General features: G+C 42.0%; 2 protein-coding genes across 4 annotated transcripts; one reads left to right on the top strand and one right to left on the bottom strand.

Moving 5' to 3' along the window:
• Nucleotides 1-52: 52 nt before the first annotated feature.
• LOC137614109 (tyrosine-protein kinase yes-like) lies at nucleotides 53-15,747 on the bottom strand. Of its 3 annotated transcripts, none has more exons than XM_068343649.1 (12): nucleotides 15,038-15,747; nucleotides 9,250-9,556; nucleotides 6,695-6,794; nucleotides 6,237-6,335; nucleotides 5,857-5,960; nucleotides 5,212-5,361; nucleotides 4,573-4,728; nucleotides 4,031-4,210; nucleotides 3,353-3,429; nucleotides 2,925-3,078; nucleotides 2,103-2,234; nucleotides 53-1,508 (listed from the first exon to the last, which is right to left on the bottom strand). In XM_068343649.1, exons 2-12 carry the CDS (start codon nucleotides 9,545-9,547, stop codon nucleotides 1,300-1,302), a joined length of 1,659 nt encoding a protein of 552 aa, XP_068199750.1. In that variant the 5' UTR covers nucleotides 9,548-9,556; nucleotides 15,038-15,747; the 3' UTR covers nucleotides 53-1,299. The 3 variants fall into 3 exon arrangements, with proteins under 3 accessions (XP_068199750.1, XP_068199751.1, XP_068199752.1); XM_068343650.1 differs by lacking the exon at nucleotides 15,038-15,747 and adding an exon at nucleotides 10,449-14,621; XM_068343651.1 differs by lacking the exon at nucleotides 15,038-15,747 and adding an exon at nucleotides 10,674-14,621.
• A 3,920-nt stretch (nucleotides 15,748-19,667) lies between these two features.
• On the top strand, nucleotides 19,668-24,578 carry adcyap1a (adenylate cyclase activating polypeptide 1a). The gene is made up of 7 exons (XM_068304198.1): nucleotides 19,668-19,839; nucleotides 20,065-20,169; nucleotides 20,614-20,748; nucleotides 21,295-21,399; nucleotides 21,938-22,072; nucleotides 22,609-22,729; nucleotides 24,200-24,578. The coding sequence occupies exons 2-7, from the start codon at nucleotides 20,072-20,074 to the stop codon at nucleotides 24,206-24,208; spliced, it is 603 nt and encodes a 200-aa protein (XP_068160299.1). The 5' UTR covers nucleotides 19,668-19,839; nucleotides 20,065-20,071; the 3' UTR covers nucleotides 24,209-24,578.
• Nucleotides 24,579-26,531: the final 1,953 nt, after the last annotated feature.

Raw genomic sequence — 26,531 nt, 5'->3', positions numbered from 1 at the left:
GTGGATCATTTAAAGAGATAAATCATTTAAAATTAAAAAAGCGGTCTGGAGTGAAAATTCACTTTATTGTACAAATTCACAAGAGCGAGTGTTGACCCACTTCCACCTGCCTCCCTTCCACGTATATTTTGCCCATTTTAACTAATAATCTTATAAAATGCGGATTTTATAATAATACAAAGCCCTTCTTTATAAGTGCAGGCATCATTTAGTGTTATTCTAATGGTAATACTGTCTCATTGAGTCCATACTGGAGCAAAAAAGGTGAATTCACTGTAAAAAACAACAGCAATGCAATAAGTCCCAACATGTTGATCTGTCACATTTCGAAAGATAAAGGTTTTATAGCCAGTAAAATCTTCCTGTATCCTGAATACACGGATATTTACAATGTGAGGGGTCATTATGGCTTGAAAGAGTCACAAGTCCATGAGTTTCATCACTGTTTAACTCGATGACCCATTTCCTTTGTGTAAGCAGGTCTATAATCACAGTGACATCGTACAACCAGGGGAGAGAAAAATATGGTTGGTAAAAGTTCGATCAGAGTTCTATCTGATGATGGAGATGTCAACGATCGCCTTCGAGAAGCTATCAAACCATGTCAATGTGATATAAAAAGTGTGATAATAAAATCTTAGGATAACAAAAGAACTTCATATTAAATAATGTATAAAACCGCGTCACAGTCTCACTCCAGTCGCACATATATACCAGATGATGACAAATGAAGAAAATGCGCCACGGCGGAGGAAATGGAACCAGAGTTAAGCTGTGTGGTGATGAATTTAAAGTAATCATTGTCAAATGGACTGAGATAATTACCTTCAGCCCCCTGAGAGCTTCTCCCTTCGTTTAATATATTAACTCTGTTAATAATTAATTGTTTTGATGCATAAATTACCAATTCACCATAAAAGAATACAATTTGGACGCAGGTGGAGTGTGAGATCTCCACATTAGACCACATCATCACAGCTTCGCTCACAGCAGTACACTGTAGTGTATTTAAAACAGAACTGAATGGATCGGTCGTTTTAATGCACACAGCGATGAGTCCACCATTAAAATCAAACGTCACACAGATAAGATGTGAATTGTACCAGGACTGAGAAGACAAATATGGAATTAACAGACAAACAAAAATGAAGATGGGTAGAATAAGTAGTGGTTCCTGCGACCGTAATGTGTGGTTAATGGTCGACTTTTTATAGAGTTGAATAATTAAAGAGTTCAGTCTTAAAGCAAGTCCGTTCCCGGGCGTAGGGATACACAGCGTAGGGATACGCAGAGTCCAGGCTATAGGTTTTCTCCAGGCTGGTACTGTGGCTCTGTGGCTGTGAAATAGTCCTCCAGGAAGGACTGGAGGTACTCGAAAGTGGGTCTCTCGTCCGGATCCTTCTTCCAGCACAGCTTCATCATCTCGTGAAGGGACTCGGGGCACCCCTGTGGGCAGGGCATACGGTACCCGCGCTCCACCTGCTCCAGTACCTCTCTGTTCACCATGCCTGGGGGGTGGGATGGTGGAGGCATTTTAATGACATCAGCAAGACCAAAAAAAAAGCAGTTAACATTAGATAAAACTGAAATAAGATAACTCTCAAATTTGGAAGGCTTGAGCCAGAACATCGATGCTTTCAACTTTCAACAAGAAATTTAATCATTGGTTCCCAAAATGTCCACTTTTGTTCACATTGGTTAAAACTATTAATTTCTTCTGATTGGATGGATCCGTTAGTAGTTTCTACTCTACATCCGATGGCAATCGGAGATCTGTGGTGCAAAAAAACCCCTGTGGGCAACGCTCCCTGGGGGCAATATCAGCCTGGCAGATGGTTATAAACAAGAGTGGTGTTCAATCTCCTGATCGTCCTCTACCAGATGGTCCCATCTAATCTCAAATGTGTGTGTGTGCTCCCCCTGCAGAGGAATAAACAACAAGCGCTGACAATGTCAGACGGCCTCGCCTCATCCTCCGACATTAACGGGCGCCGCCAGCTTGATGTCTACTGACAGAATGAAAGCTGATGACCCACGCTGTGAATCACTGCCCTTCTTTTTCTCACATCCGGTGTGTATGAGTGTGTGTGTTTGTCAATCACCTGGGTAGGGCACTCTGCCTTTGGTGACGAGTTCGGTGAGTAAGATCCCAAAAGACCAGACGTCCGACTTGATGGTGAAGCGACCGTACAGAGCCGCCTCGGGGGCCGTCCATTTAATGGGGAATTTGGCTCCTGTGTGTGTGATAGGAAGGGGAGAGGTGAGGACAGGAGAGTCCACTAGAGGGCGCAAGGCTTCAGTTCAGCCTTTGTCTCTGGGAAATCACAACTGACCCACAATGACGTCATGAGGATCACATCACTCTTTGGTATTCAGTTCATATTCAGCTCGAACGAGAGACTCTCTCTTCTCCAGATAAGGAATCATGGGATGTGGCCACGTATGGAGGACATCAATGAGGTTACTGTCTTTAAAAGCTCACTTTAACCCATCAGAAAAGTCACTATCGAGCATGATATTATATTCTTACCATACATTTTGTAGCATCAGGATGAAAGCCAGCCTGATTTTAGAATCCTTCTTTCAGGACATAATTTTCTTTTTTTTTAAATTATCAGCAGGATGATCACATGACCAGTCTCTCTGGGATAAAGGATGGATGAAAAACTAACCTTATTATGCTATATTATTATAGTTAGGGGGTTGGTACCCATGTGTTTGTGCAATTAGATGCACATCCAAATAACAATCCAGATCCACGAGTTCTAACCGGTTGGCTGTTACACATCCAAACTTAAAATGAAGCTTTCAATGCTGTGAGATTGAATGTGGTTGTAAAGCGAATTGTCCTTGCTGTGAGGTCACTGCTCCACCCTGACACCTCAGTGACCTGTGGCTCACACACTCCATCAGCGCGTACCCACCTTGCCTTGCCGTGTACTCGTTGTCTTCAATCAACCTGGCCAGACCGAAGTCAGCGATCTTGCACACGAGGTTGTCTCCGACGAGGATGTTAGCAGCTCGCAGGTCCCTGTGGATGTAGTTCATCCTCTCGATGAAAGCCATGCCGTCAGCGATCTACAAACAGAACAGTTGACAGCATCTCACCACGGGCGGATCTGCAAATAATTTTTAGCTTCTCGCGCTCGCGTTGACCCCTTCCATCAGGCATAAATAAGAGCCTGATAATGAAAGAACAAAAAGCGGCGCTTGCCAGAATCTGGGAGAGGAAGATGTGTTTACCTGAGGCTGTCTTCTTACCTTAAAGTCAGACGCTTAAAAATAACTCAAAGCTCAATGAAACGATGCAAATTCTGCAAGACGATGAAGGGATGTGTGATTTTTTCCTCACCTGTGCAGCCATGTCCACCAGCAAGGGGAGCTTCAGGAATTTACCGTCGCCCTCTTTGAGGAAGTCGAGCAAACTTCCTGTAAAATCAGAAACAGTGACGGGTCATGAAGGCAGGGGGGTCGTGACCGACTGCAGGAGCAATAAAGAGAAAGCAGCGCCGCCTGCATGCTAACGTACTGCCGTATGGAATATTTAATATTTTAATCGACGCCTCGCTGCTCGGTATACCTGATTTGAAAGTTAAATCTTATCTCATCACTTGTGGTAATTTAGTGCCTGACAGCAGGACGACCCATAGAATAACTTATAGTAATAACACAGCAGTTTATGACATCACAACACGCCGCAGTTCAACGAACTGCAGGCTTTTAATCACGTTTACACTTAGATTTGTATAAAGCTAATGACTCAAAAACCTGCATTGCAGTTGAAGATGGGAACGCCTACTGCTGGAATACTGCTGTATTAAATTAAGCATTCCACTTTCAGGCCTCAGGGAACCTCAGAGGAGTTTCTATATGTGGATTATATCATTTGAATACCCATAAAACAGACATTTTCCCTTAAAGAAAATCGCCATGCCTGTATTTGACCTCATGTTGTGTCTGAAAAACATGGTCATGCGACCGATTTCATGTCCGATGCCTTTCCCGAAACGCTTTACGTATCTGTGCGCACCTTTCGCCATGTACTCTGTGACGATATAAATGGGTTCTTCAGACACGACGGCGTAAAGAGGCACCAGCTTGTCGTGTCGGAGCTTCTTCATGATCTGAGCCTCCTGGAGGAAGGCCTCGGGTGACATGGTGCCCGGCTTCAGCGTCTTTATGGCCACTTTGGTGGTGCCGTTCCACGTGCCTGAGGAGACAAAGAGAGGGAGGAGAAAAAAAAAGGAAGCCCGCAGGCCGCAGAGGTAATCAGCGCCGTTAATGAGGTGGGAGCAGGACAATAACATTAATTAGGTCTTGTAATTGCTTGGACATGTCCCGTCACGCGTGTAATCCTCCCAGAAACATTCCTGGGATGAGCGGATAAAAAGCTCGAGGTTCATAAAGGAAGAAATAAATTCCTCCTGAGACGACAGAGAGGATACAAACGGAGGAAGTGGATAAGCAGGAAGTGGATAAGCTCCAAGTTTGGACAAAAACAGACATAATAAATATAAGAATGTGAAGTCATTCATATTATATGTAAATATAAGTCGCTCATCTTGCTCTTACCCATCCAAACCTCTCCGAAGCAGCCCTGGCCCAGCTTGACCTCCAGCCGCAAGGACTCCCGGGGAATCTCCCAGGCGTCTTTAGCGAGACCCTGCGTCTGAGGCTTGACCGTGGGACACACCGTGGTCAGCCGGTGGCAAAGCCCATCGGCATGCTCTGTGGAAAAAAACACACGGAAATCGCAACATGTATGACCAGAGCTGCACAAGAGCCCCAGAAAAGGATATTTTTTAAATTCATATTATGTGACAAATAGAACTGAGTATGCAGACCTTTTTTTTTAAAAAGAAAAAAAAAACAAATTGTGATGAAATATTAATAAAATAATAAAATCAACTCCCCATTCTTACTGAAAGGAAAAGGGAAGCACAGATGATTCTAACCTCAATCCTCCTCGTGCCGAAGACGAGGAGGGAGCGTCAAAATCACAAGCGCACCATCAATTGTTGGTAAAATGACACTCTATTCATCGCCCTTGGTAACACTCCGGAGCCTATTGTAGCTAGCACGGGATGCTGCGTGGTAGCACAGAGCGGCAGGTGGAACCGAGAGCTTTTTTTCACGCGTGATGAAAGGAGGCTGCCATGAATAAGGAAATCAGTGAAGGCCCAGAAAGAACGAGGCGTTGGCGTTACGTACCGGTGTAATGCTTGACGAGCTTCTGTAACGTGTCAAACTGAGCCCGTGTGGTGATGTAGTATCCCCCGCTGTCAAGCTTACGTATCTTGTAGTGCTTCACATTTTCTCCTTTGGCTTCATCCCAGTCCCGGATGGAGAGGGAATAAGCTCCTGCAGGAGGCAGGGGGAAACGCTCTTTAACCATCTTGGCTAAATTGTCAGTGATTGCAAAACTGGGGAAGGGATGTTGGATCCATGATTGGGTTTTTTTTTAACACCAGTTATCCTTCAATTATGTCCCAGATGAGAAATCAGCATTGATAGAACACAATTCATTTTGGATGTCTGAAATAGAGCTGACACACACACACACACACACACACTGAGGCAGCGGGATGAGGGGCTGGGCGGCCGTTTTTTTCCTACTCACATCTCAGTGCTTATATTTAGAATTATATTCCATTCAATATAACACACTTTATTTCCTTACACATTATTATCACCAGAAAATTGATGCAATCCCTTTTTTTCTTCCTTCATGTCCATTAGCACTGTGTATTTTAGCATGCCGTTAGCATTTGGCTCATTTAGCTCACTGTTTCATGCAAATATGTTTTTACACTTCTAAGCCGAGGGATGCCTGAATTTCTCCTAAACTCTCCTCACCTTTAGTAGTTTCACTTTCTCGAACCAGGAACGTTCCCCGATGGTTCCCGGGATTCAGCAGCAGCCTCTCAGCATCTTTACGTCCCATTTTACCAAAGTACCACCTATCAAGAGAAAAGCACGAACATAAAACAAACCTGCCACAGTCATAACGCAAGCGCCGGGCCGGGAAGCCGAAAGCCTCGTCTCGACGCCGCTGTTTAGCACATCAGAATCACATTACGAGGCTTCATCTGGTTTTTCTTTGGAGCCGTTAACATTCAGACTGCGTGCTTGTTGGCGGCCACGTGAGACCAAATCATTCTAGCGTTATTAGTCTCTCAGGTGCAGTCGCCGCAGACGGAGTAATGAGGTTATAAGAAGCGGCAACAAGGTCTTACTCTTCAGCCTGGATGGAGTCAGCGGGGGCTACGTAATTGCTCGGGATGTAGCCCGTCCTCCCTGTGTTGATGGAACGAGCCTCCCACCAGTCTCCTTCCCTGCAGGAGGAGAGCGACAGGAGGAAAATGGCTTGTTCATTTAACAGTCAGCTCATACATCCTGCTATGATTGATATTTAAACCAGTTAATGGTGGTTATTGTTTAAAAAAAAACACTAAAGCTTTTAACGGGGAATGAGTCTCGTCTAGCTGGCATTAGATTGCTATAACCTCAGGCGACAGCTCTGCCACAGAACGGATTAAATCAAAGATTCACAGCGCTGTGCAGAAGAAAGTCAGCATCAGGAGACAAACTCATTCATGAATACAAATACGCAAGCACCGAGCGCAGCTGAGGATGCGCCGACCAAGCCAGGCGTAAACGCACTTCGACACAAACTGAGGAGGAAGGCGCTCACGTGTTATTGATGATCTGGAAGCGGTCTCCTTTTTTAAAAGACAGATCATCCGACGTTCGTGCTTCGTAGTCGTACAAGGCCACGAAGAAGGTAACGCCGCCTGAAAACAGAAAAAACAAGGCAGTCAGAGACTGCAACATCCCCGACACCCCTGAATTCAAAATTTTATCAAACCTACACATTTTTGTGCCTCTGGCTTGTTTTGTGATTATATCTCATCAGATTTCAGAGATGTCTACCTCATGTGATTAACAAATTCCACGTTACAGCGACAAACTATTCATCTTATTATTTACGTTAATATAAACGTTTATGAACCCTCCCCATACTGATATTAAACCACCTTCTATCTGTTTTACCTTTTCCCACACTCTGACAGACTGTTTAAAACACTTTTGTGTGAGTCCGAGACTCACAGAACGGAGCGCACTTCCGGATGCCGTCAGCCAATAGAATGGGCGTACGGTATCACGTGACTGCCTTACAAAAATCCGCGATGAGTGCAAAAGTGGAAATCTGACCTTGACTTGGTTTTCTCAAGGTCAAGGTCGTCATCTCATTTTCATCCCCTTTGCTGCACGAGTAATGTGCTTTTTCTTTCATCTTTCTATCTGCATGGGTTGTGAAGATATTTGGTGGACGGACAGACGGACGGACAAATACTGACAATCACAACACATCACTGCTTCGCAGGACATAACAAGCCTGTGTGTGATGAATTAATACCTTTAAGAGGGTGTAACTAGAGGACATTATGATGCTCTAGCGAGATTATATCAGGACACGGCAGGTCTATCCGTCTATCCGACCGTTTAATGGCTAAAATTATAGTAAAATATGTGTCTAGTCAAGGTCTAACAGTTCATGCTGCATTGATTTTTTTCGGCTTGTGATAAAGTAAAAATACTCCCCCTGCATGGAAATGACACACAGCCAAAGGAAAGTCAATACCCTCCGCCATAATCTAGCAGTATGAATCATGTTGCTGCACACGGTATTAAGATGACCTCAAAATTAACATCAAAAGGCAACGTCAGCAAATGACGGCAAGAGTCAGGTCGTCAAGGGTTACGTCAACATCCTGTCACATGTTCCACTGCAAGACGGAGGACATCTTACACCCGTGATTGGAAACAATGGCGTTGGTTGTAATCCCGTTATCTCCTGAAGATAGCACCGATCGTGGCAGTGCCACCTTCACCCTCTGCGCCTCCACGGAGAGCAGATAATCCGACATGACAGAGGATTACAACCTAAATCCCATCGAAACAGGTTCAATCTCATCTCTTTGCTCTCTGGGTCGCCGTAAGCCTCTCAGGCACATTTAGGGTGATCGGAGTTGACAGCGAGGTCTGGCTTCAATCCAGAATAAAAGCTAGTTAACAGCGGCTACGTGTGACACTAACGTGTCAGATCGGTGCGACGATCAATCGATGTTGTGTGTCGAAGGTGTGTTAATACGTGTGAACTTCCAACAAGGTATTTGTGTCGCCAAAACGGCCACACAGGATTTTTGGACATACGATTTGGACATATGATTGGCTCGTGGATGAATGGTGTGTGTAATGACACACTTTATCGTGCAACAATTCAGCTTTGGGAAAATGATCAAGGAGAAATCATTAATAAATACATCGATATCCAAGTCGTTTGTATTAGTGTCCAGTGTAATGTATGCATTGATAAATGGGGTATAATTTTTCTATTTTTTTCATTTTAATTTTTTACAATTAAAAAATTATGAATTGTTTTATAATTTTTTACTTATAATATATATGTTAATCATAATTATATATATTATATATTATTTTATAAATATTATATAATATATATTATAATTATATATTATATGCATATAATATAATATATATTATTTTAAAATTATTATACCCCATTGATAAATGGGGTATAATATCGAAGTGATGAGGATATTCTAGACACAGTTGATGATTGGGTCACACAGCTGCACAATTATGGTACCAACACATTGGTACCATAATTGTACCATTCAGGCGCTGAGGATACGTCTGTACATAGATTCCTGTCGGATAAAAAGTTTGGCTTATTGGCGGCTAAAGAATGAAAGTCTGGGCATCATTCTCGACACTTTTTTACTAAAAAGGAAAAAGAAGAATGTCACTCTAGCGATGGCGAGACCAAAACTATTTGAGTCAGTCGTCTTCGTTCCCCGAGTGACCGGCAGACCGCCGTCTCTCCAGCCAAGCCGCTAGCATAACTCAAAATGATGAAAAATATGATGGATTAAACATATGCAGCAAGTCAAGGCAAGCCTCCACTGCTGGATTTAAAAATTAAAAAAAAAAAAAAAGTATTAAAGATTGATGCTGTGGAAATACTCCCACAGAAGGCAGACAAAAGAAGGTGAAGATTACGAGTTGGTCCCTGGAAGATTAGACAAGCTTTCAAACACTAAAAACCCAAAGGTGCACTTAGAATAAAAGTGTTCAGCAGTAAATAAAACGACGATGACACATGGATTAAATAAGAACACTGTGAAGGTAGTGCTGTCTTGCAAGGACATAAACTCAACTCACTTGAAACGGCGCCAGAAAAGGAGTTGGACACGGGACCGGCGAAGGAAGACGCCGCCCCTCCAAAGGGAGTCATGGCAGATGAGGCGCCCCCAAACGGCGTGATGGCGTGGTTGAAGTTTATCGCCCCGGAGCCCGACGAGGAGGAGGGAGGCTGGTTCTGCTGCAGCTGAGTGGGATCGGGTCCGTAATGCCCGACGTGCGGCGTGGCGGCCGTGGAGTTGGGGTCTGACATGGTGGAATCCTCCAGACGGTACTTCATCGTGGGGCCCTTCTCCTCTTTGCTCTTTATGCAGCCCATCGTCTCGCCCTGTCGGGACAAACACAGCAAAATGGTCACTTTTAACAAGAGAAACACATTGGATTCACGACTCGCCTGGATTACACCTAAAGAAAAAAAAAAAAGAACAGACCGAGGAAGGTGGGGGATTAGCGTTTTCCGCGTGAGGCCTACAGGAACATGAGTTATGAAATGAAAATTTAATGACCTGATATTAATATGTGCATCATTTTGTTGTTGTTGTTGTTGTTGTTGTTGTTGTTGTGGCCGCAAACACTAAGACTATAAGCCATGTCGTAACTGGGACATATGGGTGAATATTAAATCGGCTTTGAGGCGAGCTCGACTCACACGCCGGGCCGAATGAGGCGAGTTCTGACACGACAAGTGCAAAATCATTTTACATGAAATATGATTGATTTAGATCAATATTGAGATGAATTGTGCATCAACACAACAAGCTACTTCTCCTGCCTAAATGTGATTCACCAACTCTGAAGCCTTCAGGTAAGAAGCTGTTAAAACAGCCTGCGAGTATCAGGCTTGAGATGTAAAAAGATCACGAAGAGTTCAGAGACAAGGAAGAGACGTAGAACAAAGGAAATGATGATTAGAAGATTAAAAAAAAACAACTATAAAAGATGCAAATATGATGCTAAACGGAAACAAACGTATAAAATCAGTAAAAACAAAGAATCTCTGACTTCTGTTTCACCTTTAAATGCTACAGAAACAGTCTGGGTGCACTGATATGATATAAGAGCATGTCTGTGCGCAGGGGCCCTTTTTCTTCTAATCCTGCCTGGCCTCATTCTGACTACGTAAGATTTAAAACACTGGTGTGGGTGTGTGTGTGTGTGTGTGTATGTCTATGTGCGTGGCTGACATTCTTCCACGTAACGTAATTTGGCTTAACTCTCACCCAGGAATTCTTGTGTGAGGTGAAAATGTGGAGACAATCAGACACGCTTGGAAAGAAGTCTGCTCTTCATTTGCCAGAAACAGGGGCGAGGCGTCGGACATCGATGATGTAATAAAACGACGGGGAAATATGAACTTTCACCCGTGCAGAGAAGGCGTGGAGTCTTAAGAAAACACAGTCCCACCCCAGACGGACAGAAAGGGATCTGCTCCTGCAGAAACGCACCTTTCATTGATTTTGCAACGGCTTCCTTGATGTGTAGGTGGGAGGGATTTTTCCAGGGTTAAGAAAAAGGAGGAGCGGTATGGAGAGTTCATCGAGTTCTTCAGCTGAGCCGCCACAAAAAAAAAACCAAAAAAAAAAAGAAAAACGGCGACAAAACCACAAAAAGCTTCTGAACACTTGCTCAAAAAAAAGAAAAGAAAGAAAAGACGGTATATTACAAGGAAAATTACAGGTCAGTTTGCATCTAACGAACCGTTTTATGAGACGGTCGGTCACGGGACACGTTTGAAAATGAAACAGATTTCTTGTGAAATGTCTACAGAGGAACACAGCGGTAAATCTAATCTCAGACGATAGATCTGCAGCCAGCGCTTCCAGGACGTCGGAGTGGAAAAAATACATTTTCCGAACCTTTTCCTTTCAAACCCAGAGATGAAAACCGGTGTCATGGAAAGGCAGAGGCCTTCGCTCGGCCGTCCGGTCGACCGTGGTGGATCTGGCGTTTCATCATCAGACGGACGAGAGGGCACTTCCTTCCAAATGTTGGGCATCAGTCATTTCTGAGAAGTTACCATCATTTCAAGGTTTTTCCTGCTATCTTTTTTGATCCACGACATCAGATCCTCAACTAAACACACGTTTAATTCAACCGGATGATGTCATTAACCAGTGGAAACCATGTGGTGACGGGGATGGAAATGGAAAAACGACACCCACTCTGAATGGGGGTGGCTTTCAAACAGCCGGAGGTTACATCTGGTGATGATGCGAAATAATTGCGAGTAGCTGGAATAAAAGCATCCAGGTGATTCAGTAGTAATGGTGTCAGGCCTGGACGGAAGCATCAAGGAGGTTAACCCCCCTGCGCTACACAGATATCATTCATTATTATGGACCCCATACCAGGAGGATTATGAGGATGTGGGATACTAATGTAAAAATGTGTGATGTCTGGCACCGGGAGGTGAGACAAATGGTGCCGACTCAGGTCTCCACCTGGTCATCGTGATTAGAAAGCACCACGCATCGTCACCAGAGCAGATTCACATCATTGTTCCTGAACAGCAGAGGTGGTGTTGGACCAACAAAAGAAAATCTGCTTTGCTGCTAATTATAGTAACTCCCTCTTATTGCTGACAACATCTCCCCCCCCGGGACAATAACATGACCTACAATAAACATATCACACGCAAACCTGCGCTCAACCTCCAGTGGAAGCCGCTCAGGAACAATGAGAGGAAGTTGAAGAGTCGAATCGAGGATGTTTGCAGGTCGTCGCCGAATGCAAACACGTGCAAACGGCGACTCCTTCCTCCATCCGATTGGAAAGGCGTGGCGCTATTGTTTTGGTTCTGATGAAGAGGACGAACCGAACTCGTCATTCAGCTTCAACAAACACGGTGTGATTTGGAATAAATGCTAGTGAAACTTTAAAAAAAAAAAAAAAAGATGTGTATTATTTTATATGGATTCTGGCAGAAGCCTTTTGTTGGATGTGAATTACAGACAGGATAAGAACCAAAAACACAAACTTTTCTAACTTGTTAAGCTTCTGACATTCTAAAATCTGTCCATATCTTTAATCTATTGACATGTTTTTAGTTTAGACGGAACAATCAATGGCACAAAGTGACTGAAAGCCTCGTCTCTTAAAAGAAAGAAAACCTTTTAAAATGCTGACTGGAATTTTCCGCAGTCCCATGCGGCTTCTTCAGATCTCTAATTCTCCCTCATCAGAAGCTCAAAACCAAAATATTATCATTCAAGACAAAGAAAAGAATTAAATCACCACATTTGAGAAGCAAATATTTCAATATTTTGCATCAAAACTGGCTGAAATTTAAATTTCTGCCAATCATATGATCTATTAAATTGAAGTTGAACCTTTTCTTGCGACCATCTTGATCCGTTGTAGTTCATGGAGAACATCCGACACCAGTAGAGACACAAAGACTGGCAAGATTCCAAAAGTCTTACAGGAAATACATGATAAACACAAAAACTGAAGACTCCAGATGTCCCCCCAGAGACCCGGTCTCCCAGGAACATCTTGATTTCTCTTGTCTTTGCTTGTTTGTACCAAGAACATAGTTTCATTTCCTAAATAAGCACAGAATATGAATATAAAGCTGGATTTTACACAATATGTACCAAATTCTTCTGTCCCAGCTGTAATTCTAGCCTCACTCTTCTTCCCGGATACCTGCCTACGCCTCCCGTCTCCCCACCCCAGTGTGAGATTTCAGCCCAGGCTTCACAAAACGCTGGTAAAACACACGGGAGCTCAGTTCTTCTTCCCTCACGCTTCCCTGACAGCTACGGTGATGAAGAAGTATGAGAGATGGCAGCGGATGTGGGTCGGAATTTTAAAGACGGCCGCAGAGACGAAGTTTCGTTTTTAGAGGTCGTGTTATTCACCGGTGCAGGTGGTCAAAAAAAGAGAAGACTTCAGCTTTAAATGCACAAATGAAATTTTGTCAATAATAACAGAAGACGTAAGCAGCGTGGGATCAAGGGAGTTCCCTGCTGAAAAAAATGCCAATGAAATCAGTCCGATGTGACTCAAACAGGAATGTTCATGGATGGGATGATGTTTGCAGCTGTCTAACTCCTCATCTTAAATTAATGATGCTTTTTAATGCTTTTGGAAGCAGTTGGAAACATTGAAGGTGATGTTGGTGCATAACTCCACAAATTTCATGACGAAAGTTCTACTTGTGGGCTTCAAAAAGATGTTTCGGAGTCCTTGACGGCTTCACTGAGGAATAAAATGTCTCTCCTTGAGAACTGAGATGGTATTATCGGTAAACGTGAGCTCTTAACATGCGAGTGAATGCGCTGCCAGAAAAACACAAGCGTCTAAAATAACAGGTCTCATGGGAACACCTGAGTACCTGTGTCTCGACCATGAGGGAGCTATTTTTGGGAATCTCGGCGTGCCGACAATCATCATGACAACAGGGTCAAGTGTTTGAAGCGTCATCGGCGAACAGAGTGGCTTTAAACGCTTCTGCTGTCACTTTTAGATTGTTTACTTCACGAGAACATTAACCGATGACGGTTAAATGTTCGCCCGGTGGCGACACATCCCAGTGGAATCATTTGCTGCCTTGCTCAAAGGAACCCAGTGTTCGAGAATTTAATCCATTTAATTCTTTGCTGAACTTGGAACTAATTTGACCAGCGTGATTCGCTCACAGTCGTGCAGGAATGCAGGGTGAGCTGCATCCTTTCAGCGGGTAACGGTTGACTTTGTGCAGGCTTGTCACACTTTGTGGGTAATGAGGTCACAATCTACCCGTCCCATCCCCTCCCCTCAAAGAGGAACCAGTGGGGGGGAGGGGGTAGAGCCGGAATCTGTGACTCATCCGTTAATACAGTAAGAAATCAAGCTGACAGCGTCACCAAAAAAGGATTTAAGTTCTCCATTTCCTCCTGAACTCTCTGGAAACAACCTGACTCAGCAGGAATCAAAGATTGCGTTGGATGTCTGAAATGATGAAGTTGCACTTTTACCCCAACTGGAATTGAAGTGAACACAATAAGAGGAAACATCTCGGCCTATGTGGAGATGCTCATGTCGTCCACGCCCCTGACTGAACGCCGGCGTGATGTTTTACCCCGGTGGCGGTTCGGGATGGGGGCTCACGTCCCGGCGAAAGCTGGAGGATGCTGTCCAAACTCTGGGACATCCTGGATAACCGAACATGTCACATGACACAACACCAGCACCAGTGTACCTGTGTGTGTGTGTGTGTGTGTGTGTGTGTGTGTGTGTGTGTGTGTGTGTGTGTGTGTGTGTGTGTGTGTTGTTATGGACATACCTCTTGTGTTCATGTCCTCTAAATCCACCTACATCCTTGATTTTAACATTTTAAATGTATGTCTCATACTAAACTTGCCTTCTGTAAATATTACTTAACAAATAAAAGCATCTTCCTTACAGCAATAAAAACATTTTTGCATCGAAACAAATGACATCTGCTTTTGATTTCTACTTTTTGCAACTACCATTCCCTTCAGAGTGAAGTATTTTAACATATTTAATGCTATTACAGTGTAAAATATCCGTATCATTGACACGTTGCTTACTTTTATTTAACTGGTGTGGGATTTACAACCCTTGCCTAGTATTTAATTAATTAATTAATTCAATTCAACCCGTTTAGTAAAGCATCTGGTGATTAATTCATAGCTCAATGGGACTGGAGCCCAGAACAACCTCCAGACAGGTGAATGCGTTTGTCTGAATATAAAGCAGCTTCATTTCTTTGTTGATGTCAGGTCAGACAGATGCGTTTCGGCCCATCCTGATCGAATCCCGCAGCTTTTTTTTTTTTTTTAAATGAAAGACTCGTGTTTACCTTTTAAAAAATCCGCGTCTTTATTCTGCGTTCTTTTCTCTCCCCTCTTTGGATCGGATCCCTCGATTAAAAAAGAAAAGGAGAAGACAAAAAAAAAAAAGAAAACAGAAAAATACATCCGAGTTATTCCATCCGGAACCGAACCGCCTTCATCCTCACTTCATCCATCCAGCGGAGCAAAAACAAAAAACGTGGAGAAGTTAAACCGACGGCGCGTCACGGCGCTTGAGGGGAGGAGGAGACGCTCCTTGTTGGCACGGAGGATGAGCGCAGCGGCGGCATGGCAGGGATTTTTTTTTAAAAGTCAGCTCCTGAAGTGTCCCAGCTCTTTGTCGCCTCCACTTCCTACTACCAAACTTACATCCACCCCCACACAACAACATGGCCGACCCCGATGCGGGACTGGGAGCCGCACAGCTGGAGCGTCCTCCGGTACAGCTGATCTGAGAGCAGCCCGGAGACGGGGCGAAGCGCGGGAGGAGCCTAAGAAAATTAGGAGGAGATGATGGGTAGAGGAGCTGAAGAGAAAGATGGAGGGTGGTTTCTCATGGGAGGAAAAAAGGAGGACTTCCAGCGTCCTGAAATTGTTTTCCTTTCATCCGCTATAACGGGTCTCTGACGCCCCCTTGTGGTTGAAGTCTGACACTGCAGCTGGACGTCCTTCAGGGAATCTCATTACTTAAGTAATTGATTCCAGCTTTAAAGTATTGACTTTAGTACCCAACAGGAACCTTCCACACCATCACTCTAGTTTAAAGTTTGACATTTGTCATCTTTCCTTTCCTGTGTTGTGGAAACTTTACTTATACTCAAGATTTAGTGATCATTAAAGTGTTGCTGGAAACTTTCCTATTTCTTAAAGCAAACAAAGAGACATGGACACCACATTCACCAGAAAAACACTTGCACAAGTTTGTTTTGTTCTGAAAAGTTTTTGTTTCCAAATATAAATTTTGACATTTTAAAACCGGAGGCGCAATAAGTGGTAATAAGTGGTAAACACGTTTTTTTTCTTTCTTCAGTTTTTATTACGTTGGTCCTGGAATTTATCTGGTACCCACAACAAACACCTGATGATATTAGAGAATGTGATGCATTACTTTCAATTAAACATTCAATGCATAAAGTATTCAAGATCTACAGCTGTAACACAAAACGGATATTCATGCAGCAATAATGATAATCTAAAAGCACCCAATATTACATCACAATACATCATTATGAACTAATGCTTTTACTGGGTATCTACATTAAAGCATTAAAACCTTGAATAACCAACCACATATGAAAATGTGTAGTAAACAAAAAAATTTGAAAGAAATCTAAATATATTTTATATTTCAGATTATAGTCACCCTTTTCTATTGTTGAGTTTTGCAAATCTTTAAATGTAATCCTGGCTGCAGTAACAAAAACCGTCAAGCCATACAATGAAACTGGCTCATATGAGGACCACTCCAGGAATGAAAGGCCAAGGGTCAGCTTTGATGCTGAAAAAGAGTTCATCCGAGCCAACAACCTCAGATTACCTCAATCACCAACCTCAGATTACAGATTAATGTCTCAGAGTTCTGGTAGCAGACACATTTCTACATCAGGATGCGACTGCATGAATCAGGCCTTTATTGTCAAAGACAGGCTAAGAATTCATCACTAAGGAAAAGCACAAGACATGTATTTAGGTCAAGAAACACAAGGAATGGACATCATACAGTGGAACTCTGTGCTTTGGTGAAGAGTCCAGGTGTGATCAGTTATATATTCTCACTAATATCATCAGTGAGAATATATCTATATCTACTATTTCACTTAACAGCTGTAAGATAACATTTATTTTCATCACCATGATCCCTTTTCTCATAATAAACTAATGACTTATTAAATGAATAAATTATCTGAGATAAATATTTGCTCAAAGATTAAACGAACTAAACTTTTAGAAGTCCTCGCTTGCATTCGCGCGCATACACACACACACACACACACACACACACACACACACACACACACACACACACACACACACACACTCCCCTTGTAAATTAGATTTATAAAGCCACTTTGTGTCCACACAGATGTTGTAAAAGCTTAGTATTACTGTGAGTCACGAGGCTGCAGCTTTAATAAAACTCTTTGAACACATCATGTCAACACCAGTAGGCGTCTCTATAAAAATTTAACTGTCCTTAAAAGTACAGAGAGTCATATGTCCTCCATGTGTATTGTTTGATTTGATATGGATGTCACACAGCGTCTGCCTGTCTGTCCCGACAAATAAAACACACAAACCTGTGACTATAACAAAGCTGCTGTTTGCAGGGACTGGATTTGATATCATCATATTGTTTATCTGTTTAATGAACAATCTAAACTGTTATCCGATGTTTATTACCACGGGATTGTGGTCAAGAACACATCCAATCTAGGAGATTAAAAGACCTCTGCAAACTTTGTTAATATTACACTATGATTATTACAGGAAGACACTTATAAAGCACAGTGAGTCAGGCTTCAGCTGATGACTGGATAAATGCTCTTATCTGCTGTCGTGACTCAGTGGGTAATTAGACAATGAGATATTCCTGCAACATCAGCTCAGATATTTGTAATGTGATTAGGACATGCTGGTTGGTCATCAACATTTCACTGCGCCTAATTTCCATGTTAGAACAATGATTTTAATTTGAGGATTTTTTGGCATCAGACTAAATTAAATTTCATTCCGTTTAAAGCCCAAGAGTGGTAGAAGGATGAATAATCAGATTATTCTGTACTTACCAAAATTTAATTTCTTAGCTCTAGGAACATTTGTCTCATTTTAAAAGTTATTAACTTATTTTATTTAAAATTACCTTTCTGCATGGACAGATAATAAGAATTCATTCATTTTCTCCTCATATTCTGTGAATTTTTCGTATATTTTAGCAACTATTTTTACAGTGTATTTTTAAAATAACTTCTGCCACACTGTAAAAATCCTCTACAAATACAAGCCTTGTATTTTAGCATATTCTGTAAAATTTACATTACACATCATATCAGTATTTTACTGTCACATTGGATGTTTTTTGTATTAAATCACTGATGTAGTTATGTTTAGTCTGCATTTTTCTTCTGCAGATTAAATTTTTGCTTTTGCTTTCAGTGGTTTATATATTATTGGATTAAGTAATCGACAGTAATGCATCATATTTTATAAACTGATCATTTGTTTAAGGCATGTCTGTCCTATGAGACCCGTTTTCCTCATGCGTTCCTGCTATTCCATCCTTCTGTACCTCCTTTATCTGGTTCAGCGCTCTCTCCTGTTTACCTGGCTGTGCACTTTCTTCTCCTAACCATTTGGGTGCAGTGCTCCCTCACAGTAAAGAACGCTGAGGGCTCCTTTCCTCTTCGTATTAAGAATTCAAAGTAAAGTGTTTCATGGCACCGAGCAAACGATCCCATGACGTCAGCACCAGAGGAGGATCGACCGGTCTGAGTCACCCACTAAAGATTCAGCACGGGGTCCTGATAGCTCTGTGGAAGTGGGGAGGGGTGGGGGGACGACACACGACCGACTGTTAATGAGTTGCGTGCAGGGTGTGGAGACGCATGAGTGAGCCTGTGAGTGAGAAAAAGTAGAGAATAAAGTTTCTACAAGTAACCAGCTCCTGGATTTAAAATAAATCTGAGCTTTTTGTACTCAGGAGGAACTTGCAACTACAATTGTAGTTACCTTCCAGGTTAATATCTAGCATTAAACACCCATCGTCGTGCTGCCATCTGTTAATGATAATCTGATTACTTCTCACCGGTTAACAGAACTGTATATGTTGTAGATTGAGAGTCGGGGCAGGTGGTTTAACAGCATCTTCCTGAATCATTCTCAGGTTCAAAGACCGTGGTTGTGCTATGAATGACCTTTGACCTTAACAAAGCTATATTAGTTATAAATATAGTTAGAATCCTTTCACATTCTGTATCTCCTGCTGTGAAGAGACGGTGTCTTTTCAGCACTGGACAGCTCCGCTAGACAATAGTTAATGTTCAGATATAAAAATAACCTAGTGCATCAGCGTTTCGTCACCATTCATTGATAAACACACATTCCCATATTTGGTGATTTTTGAAATGTTTTAGGTGTCACCTGATTAAATATTCATTCACAGAATAACCCAATAATTCTCTTGACGTGACCTCTGATCATAACGGGTGGCAAGGAAAAGATATGTTTGGAAATATGTGAGACATCTCCCCTGGGGAAGGTTTTCATAAATTGAAGCCATGTTTCGGGCCTGGTCAGCTCCCCAAGCTGCTGGGTCCACGTGATCCTATTGATGGTGTGACGTCAAATGTTGACTTTTATTCATTCTTTAATTAACGGTCATGTTTGAATTCAAGATTCATTCTTTTTTATGACTTGACAAGAGGTCTTTCATTGACGCGGAAGAGGGGTACTCCAATGGGACGGGAAAGAAGGATGATGACGCAGCCGCCCACTCCTCAACCTCCCCACCCACACCACAAGTAAAAAGGCAAGCCTTTCCGAGTCATGGATACAAAAAAAGAAGAGGAGTTAAGTTCACAGTACGCAGGACAGATCCACTGATTCCGTCCATGAGCGACTAGACGAAGAAATCCTGGAGAACTGAGCTGCGGCGCGCAGAGGGGCTGCACACTTGGAACAAGCACAAGGGGACTGACGAAGGCGCTTCAGTGAGGGAATAGAGGAGGAGGAGAGAGTGAGAGAGATCGAGATAGATCCTATCTCACTCTCCTAGTTAGGTCTAAAGCGGATCGCGACCAAGGTCTCGCTACTGGTAAGGGAAGGCTCTATTCTGGGGTTTTACGCAGCGTAAAAGTGAGATTGGGTTGAGAGGAAAGTCAGGCGTGAGTGACTTTTTGCTTTTGGAAACCTACAGGTGTGGTTTATAAGTAACTAAATGTGAGAACAACAGTGTAGAGTGATGAAACAATCGTTATTTTGTGTGTGCTTTAACGTTTTTCACTCACTTATCGTCGTTTCTTTTTTTTTCTTTTTGCAGCAGGACAATGTCTAGCAAAGCGACTTTAGCTTTACTCATCTATGGAATCATAATGCATTGCAGTGTCCACTGCTCACCTGTCGGGCTTAGCTTTCCCAGTGTAAGGTAGGTCAACTTGTTCTTACCGTTCAGTATTCTCCATGTCTTTGTTTCTCTTTGGCGCAGCGTTAGGGCGCAGAGAAAAAAAATCATGTCAGCCCATCCATTAGACATAATTACGCAGTAACATCCACCGCAGCGGCGGTGTTAAGTAAATTAAGATGCCGAGAGTCTAAATGCGGCCATGATTCTATCAACTGGTGTAATTCGGCAATTAATAGAAAACGTGTCAGAAATAAGTGTTGGTTTCTTTTAGTATTTTTGTGCGGCGGTAGGTCTGTGTATGGAGTACACCAAAATAATTATGGTAAATATTTGAATATACATAACAATTTTTTTTATTTCAAGACTTTAAAAGGCCTCATAAAATAAAATTTCCATGCGATGTCTTCATTTAATCCCTCCATCTGGAATCCAGCAGGTGATAATCAAACGTGTTTCTGTTTTCAGGCTGGACAGCGGGGTTTACGATGAGGATGGAAATTCCTTACAGTCCCTGGATTACGACAAAGACCAAATGGATGTGAGAAGCGCTCCGTCTATCGCCGACGACGTCTACTCTTTGTATTACCCACCGGAGAAAAGGTGACTGTCATCATCCACCATCTAGATCTGCTCCCCGTCTAAACGTGTTGGAAACATTCATTCTGAACATCTCATCGCCGTATAGTCCTATTTTTGTCCTGTTTTGTGTCGTCGAAATGTTGTCAGTAACTTTTAACACGATTAAAAGTTTTTTTTTTCTTTCATTAGACTAATTATTATTTCTTTTGGGAACTTATTGGCTTCAAATCACCCCTATTTTTTTTTTTAAAAAAGAATGGATGCGCATTGTCATCCTCGTATTGGAAGAATAGCAGCGAGAGGAAGAGCAGGGTTTTTTTTCCCGTTTTCAAACATGAATATAGTAAATTGAAAACACCCCCCTTCCTCCCTCCCTCAAGGAAACATATATAATACTAGAATAAATAATCCTGTTAGAATAAAAGAGCCCGAGGCCCATTAGTAAACCTGCAACTGATTTGTTAAGAGTACTTGCAGCTTTTTTTTCCTCAATGTTGCCTCTTGCGTTGGGTTTATGGTGATTTTTATTTTATTTATTTTTTACTGTGTGGCTATCTATCAATCCAGAACGGAAAGGCATGCAGACGGCATGTTTAATAAAGCCTACAGGAAAGCGCTGGGTCAGTTATCAGCAAGGAAATATCTGCATTCTCTGATGGCAAAACGTGTAGGGTAAGAACATCTTCTTGTTTGTCACTGAATGTTTACTGTCTTTCGTGCGTCTTTATTTGATTTGACTGATCCTTTAAATGCTCATTATTCACGCTGTTATTCGTATTATGTGTGTCTGTGGTCCGGTTAGTTCAGTGTTCAGTCTTAAACCGGCGCTCCTCGCCCCCTGATGCATCACAGCGATCAGTTCGTAACGGGAGCGCAAATGGGCGCTTGATTGATTTGGGGAGCGTCATCCTGTGCGCCAGAAGCTGCGCCATTAAGGCGCAGAGAGGTTTAAATTTATTTGCGTATGAATAATTTATAAAGTGGAGCCCCAGTGGTTCCAATGGAGAGGGGGTGGGATTAGGGGGAGCAATCACTCAACTTTACGCAGCTAGAGATGTCAAAACGTCCCGGGATGAGCGAAACCTTCAGAATAAGAGCGTCTCTGCAAGGAAAAATGGATATATTCTAGGTTTATTCTCTGTGGGATGACACAAAATGAACAGAAACGCATCGGTGTGATGGTAGTGAAACCGGTATGTCTCTTTCGCAGCATGGGGAGGACCTCGGAGGACAGCTCGGAGCTTCTGACCAAGCGACACTCAGACGGGATCTTCACAGACAGCTACAGCCGCTACCGAAAGCAAATGGCAGTGAAGAAATACTTGGCGGCAGTCCTGGGGAAAAGGTATAGACAGAGAATTAGAAACAAAGGACGCCGGCTGGCATATTTGTAGCACCCTCCTCTCCCCTCCCCTTACAAAAAAAAAAAAGAAAAAGAAAGAAAAATCTAAAGTGTGTGCTGCCCCAGATGAAGTCATTTTGAGATATGAACAATCAGTGGATTTCCTTTGTGTTCTTAAACATGTATTTATGTATGAAGTAAGCCATTAAAATGAATATTTTGATAATGATACTGTTTATTATTTTGTACTTAAAGCACTTGAGGACATACTTGTCTGCTTAGTGGACCAATTTTTTTGTTCATTCTAAGATAAATAGCCTCTATTTATGTATCCATTGATTTATTTATTGATTTTAAATCAGTTTATCGAGGGGAGGCAGTTGCTCACATGACAGTTTGCCCCAACAGCCCTGTCTTTTAAACGTTCAGTGCAGAGATATGATTGTGAGGAAAATAAATAGTTTAAAAGACAATCAATGTATTGAATGCTGCTTTTTGTAAAGTGACATTAAGAGTTTAGTTGTCTTTATCCACAACAGCCTTGACGACATAGGTTTTCACCCAATCCTACAAGACATAGACTTTGATGCCCTTCCAGACGGGGATGAATTTGAGGCTTTTATGAGAGATTGGCTGAAACAGTTCTCTCACGAGTTTCTGGTGAGTTTCAGGCTCTTCCGTGAGGCCATGTCCTCGTGAGAACACCTCACGTCCTTCCCTTTTTCTTCTCACCTTTGACTCTTAACCATGTGATCTGACTCCAAATACACAAATCAAACTTCTTCTTCCACCTCATCTGTGCTCATGTCTCTCTAGAGTCTCCTGATTTTTTTTTTTTTAGCTTTAATCCCACTAATTCCACAATGAGACTGATATGTTATACATATTGTCTATTGATACAAAAAATGTATTAGCGGGGAGGATATTACAAAATATTGGTTATTTAGATCTGGTTCAGACTGGATAAGAACACTATTGGTCTTAGAAAAATTTGAAAATGCCAGTTTTTAATTTCTAAATCCCAAATTTCAAATTTGAGATACCAGAGTACTTTTGAGGTCGTTCTCATCCTTCTCTTCTGCAGTTTTTCCAGGCTGAGCTTTTACTTCTGACTCATGTAAAGTGCCAATCTTTACCAACAAGTTTCTGTATGTTTGGAAACCTCTTATTCTGCTGAAGTTTTTCTCATGTCTCTTTATCCATTTAATAAGTATCACCATTATCTAAAGCATCATCAAGAAAACCTTTCAAAAGAAAAGCATTAAAAAAAAAAAACCCAAGACGATACTTGTTACATGGAGTCTTCATCGATTTTGTTCTTTGTGAGAGACAAACGAGGCAGACTGAACTTTGTGTTTGAACCTTCTGGGTCGATTGTGCTTCCCTCTTCTGTCATGTAAACCAATGTAAAGACTACAGTAGATTGCATGATTAAAGTACTGTAATTGCACTAGCCACCGCGTCTGTGCAGACGACTCCAAATCAATGGTTTTTCTTGCTTTCTGACTATTGCAAACATACAAACCTGTCATTTCTGGATGTTGTTTTGTGTTGTGTTCCCCTCACTGACATTTCTACACAAACTGTATGTTGAACTTTGTCCTTCTTTGTAGAATTATCTGAATGTAATTTACAGTTGGCAAGAATCTCTCAGCCTAATGTCATGCTTTATCTTTTGTGGCTAAATCATTTTGTGACCAAATGGTAAATTGTATATGAAGAAACAGATGTGATCGGACATTTAAAGTGGTCTCTTTCTATCATCTATCTGCAGTGTGGAACAAATGCTATCATAATTGAATGATTGGCATAATCGCATTCCAAAGTAAAGGGAGGATGAGATGCAAGAGGAGGTAGCTAGTCAGAGATGATGAGAAATAATAAATAAATGAAATTAAGGGGGGGAGAAAAAACGAATTAATGCAAAATTGTACATGAAAGACTCTAAACTAAACCAGTTGTGGATGCTGGTCTGACTGGTTTCAACCACCTGTGCACTTTTTAGAAAGTTTGTGAAGGGAGAATTCAAAATTTTTACAGTAAAAGTGAGTGAGTTTTAAAACAACAGGTCAAAAAGTGCTTCAATCTTGTGTTTACTGTATCAATCTTTAATTTTGCATTCTTCTCTAGGCTTTGTGACGCAGGAAGCAGTTTGCGGCTGTGGTGCCTTGCATCGACTTTAAATTCGCCATGAATCAGATGGCTATTTAGTGGCCCTACAATGCTGCACATCATCATCTTACATTTCACCCCTTTTGTTGTTGTATTTGTGTTTCACAGACGTTTGATAGGATTTGTTTTCTAGCATCGTCCAGCTTAGATGTCAAAGAAGTCTTGCTTGCACTGCTTTCTGTTGCACTTTGTTTTTAGAGCACTATAGACATAGATTCTTGTGAAAATAGAGGGAAGGATCAGTTTTCCGCTCTCCATGAAACATATGTGATACTGAAAAGCCTCAATAGCCTTAAAAATGATATAATCTCTAAAGATATATATTTACTGTGTAGAAAGTGGACGTTAGATTACTACTTCAAATGGCGATCTGCAAGGGTCAAGTCATAAAATGTTTAAAAAAAACGTGTTGTAAGATTTGTATGAATAAATTTTTGTAAACAACAAAATTTCGTCTAATCTTTGAAGCTGATATCACCATAAGTTTTTAAAGTTAAGACACATTTAAGAGGGTGAAAACCAGCGATAAAGACCAAAATATAAAGCAGATGGGCCTTTTCAAAGTGCGCACACACAAGCACACACCCAGCGACTGGAGAAATTCTTGCTGAAAATAAAACAGTAAATAAGATGAGTCCTCGGGTCTCCTGGGGATTTGGACATTCAATAACTACAAGGTGTTGCACGATAAATCAGAAAAATAAAGAACAAAGGGTGATTGTGGAGAGCAAATGGTACAAATCTCTACCCCGGTTTCATGGTGACTGGGAACGGTGACACCAGTTGGTCGGGTGTCAGCCTCCCCCTCCAGGACATCATGATGGGAGGGATCACCCCGCCTGCATCACACACACACTGCCTCGCTGCACTTTACACCTCGCTCGGACTTCAGCCGTCGCCTGCAGCCCTAATGGAACAGTTGGCCGGTCTCGACACTGGAACATTCATTTCATGCCAGAAACGACAATTTTGAGTCGTGAAGGAGAAAAGTCGGCGGGGACTGGTTTCGTCCCAGCATGCCCAGGATGAGGGGATGCATGTGCGTTTATTAAGATGGGAATGTATTGATCCACGACAAGAGGGAAGTCACATTTAAATTAAACGAGAGAATGTTTATACAGTAAAATATACTATAAAATTTAGGCCTAATAGAAGATGATGCTAGAATTTTAGAGTTAGTCTTATATCTATTTTCACTTTATATTTATGATAAATCATAATATAATAAAACAGCATATGATAGCCAGCTCAGAGATTTAACAAAAAAGCAAGTCTCACTCCCTTTTTCCCCCGAATGCTTGGAAAAAGATCATCATCAAACTAAGCTTAATTAATTCTTGAGCTAAATATAATCCCTTCTGTGTTTCTTTGGAATAAAAAAAATGGTCCTTGGCCCATTGAGGATGAGTGAAGAGGAGTTCTGTCTCTTCTGGGATCTTCTATGGGAACATATCCAGGGAAAAACTTCCTCTGACAAGTTTTTGGATGAGACAAAATGTAAAAATCTGGCACTGAAGTCAGATTATTTGGCCACATATGAGCCCATAATGATATTCATTCATAAGGTAAGATGTAAAATTCACAAACTATGTGTTATAAAAGTGGAATAATACGATAATTTCTAATTATGATGTGATCCATCAATCCAGTATGTCTCCCTTTAGCTGGGAGCTGAGCCGATGGATGACCTTGAATAGATAAATAATATCTGTACACCAGACCTGGTCTCTCTGGTGCAGGTCTTCAACAACAATCGTAATCACGACGCTTGTAACTGTGAGAAGTGGCAGCATCACACGGTGATATGCAGTCCAGGACGTCAGACTGAAAAACCACACAAAGCCTGCAATGTCTCTCCCTCCCTTGTGTGTAATAACCTCCTCTCAGACATGATGGCAGGGCTTTGATTTTGTGGCCGTGGCCTCAGCTCTCAGAGGAGAGCAGGGAGAAGATGATCAATGGGAGTGATCTGATTCCTCCAGCCCATGCCAGACCCTTTCTTAACCTTGCTAACCCAATCAGCTAGTGTTGCCAGGAAACCAGTCCCAAGAGGATGCGTTGAGATCAGGCGGGGCGTCTTTGGCCTTCCTGGGCACCCAAAGATCATCCTGGATATATTTCACTCAAATTGCTTCGGTGTTAGATATGGTGTTTTTTACCAGCTGCAATGGAGAGTTGCGGGAAAGGCTGATGTACAAAGGAAAAAACGATAGGTTAAAAAATGCTAACAAGCGCTTTCGCACTCTTTGCAAGAAACCACATATAATTGTGACAGTTTTAAAATACCAAA

Source organism: Antennarius striatus, chromosome 20 (genome assembly GCF_040054535.1).
Source record: "Antennarius striatus isolate MH-2024 chromosome 20, ASM4005453v1, whole genome shotgun sequence".
In the NCBI taxonomy this organism is placed as follows: Eukaryota; Metazoa; Chordata; class Actinopteri; order Lophiiformes; family Antennariidae; genus Antennarius; species Antennarius striatus.
The sequence above is the reverse complement of the archived record's forward strand: the minus strand, read 5'-3'. Positions and strand labels throughout refer to the sequence as shown.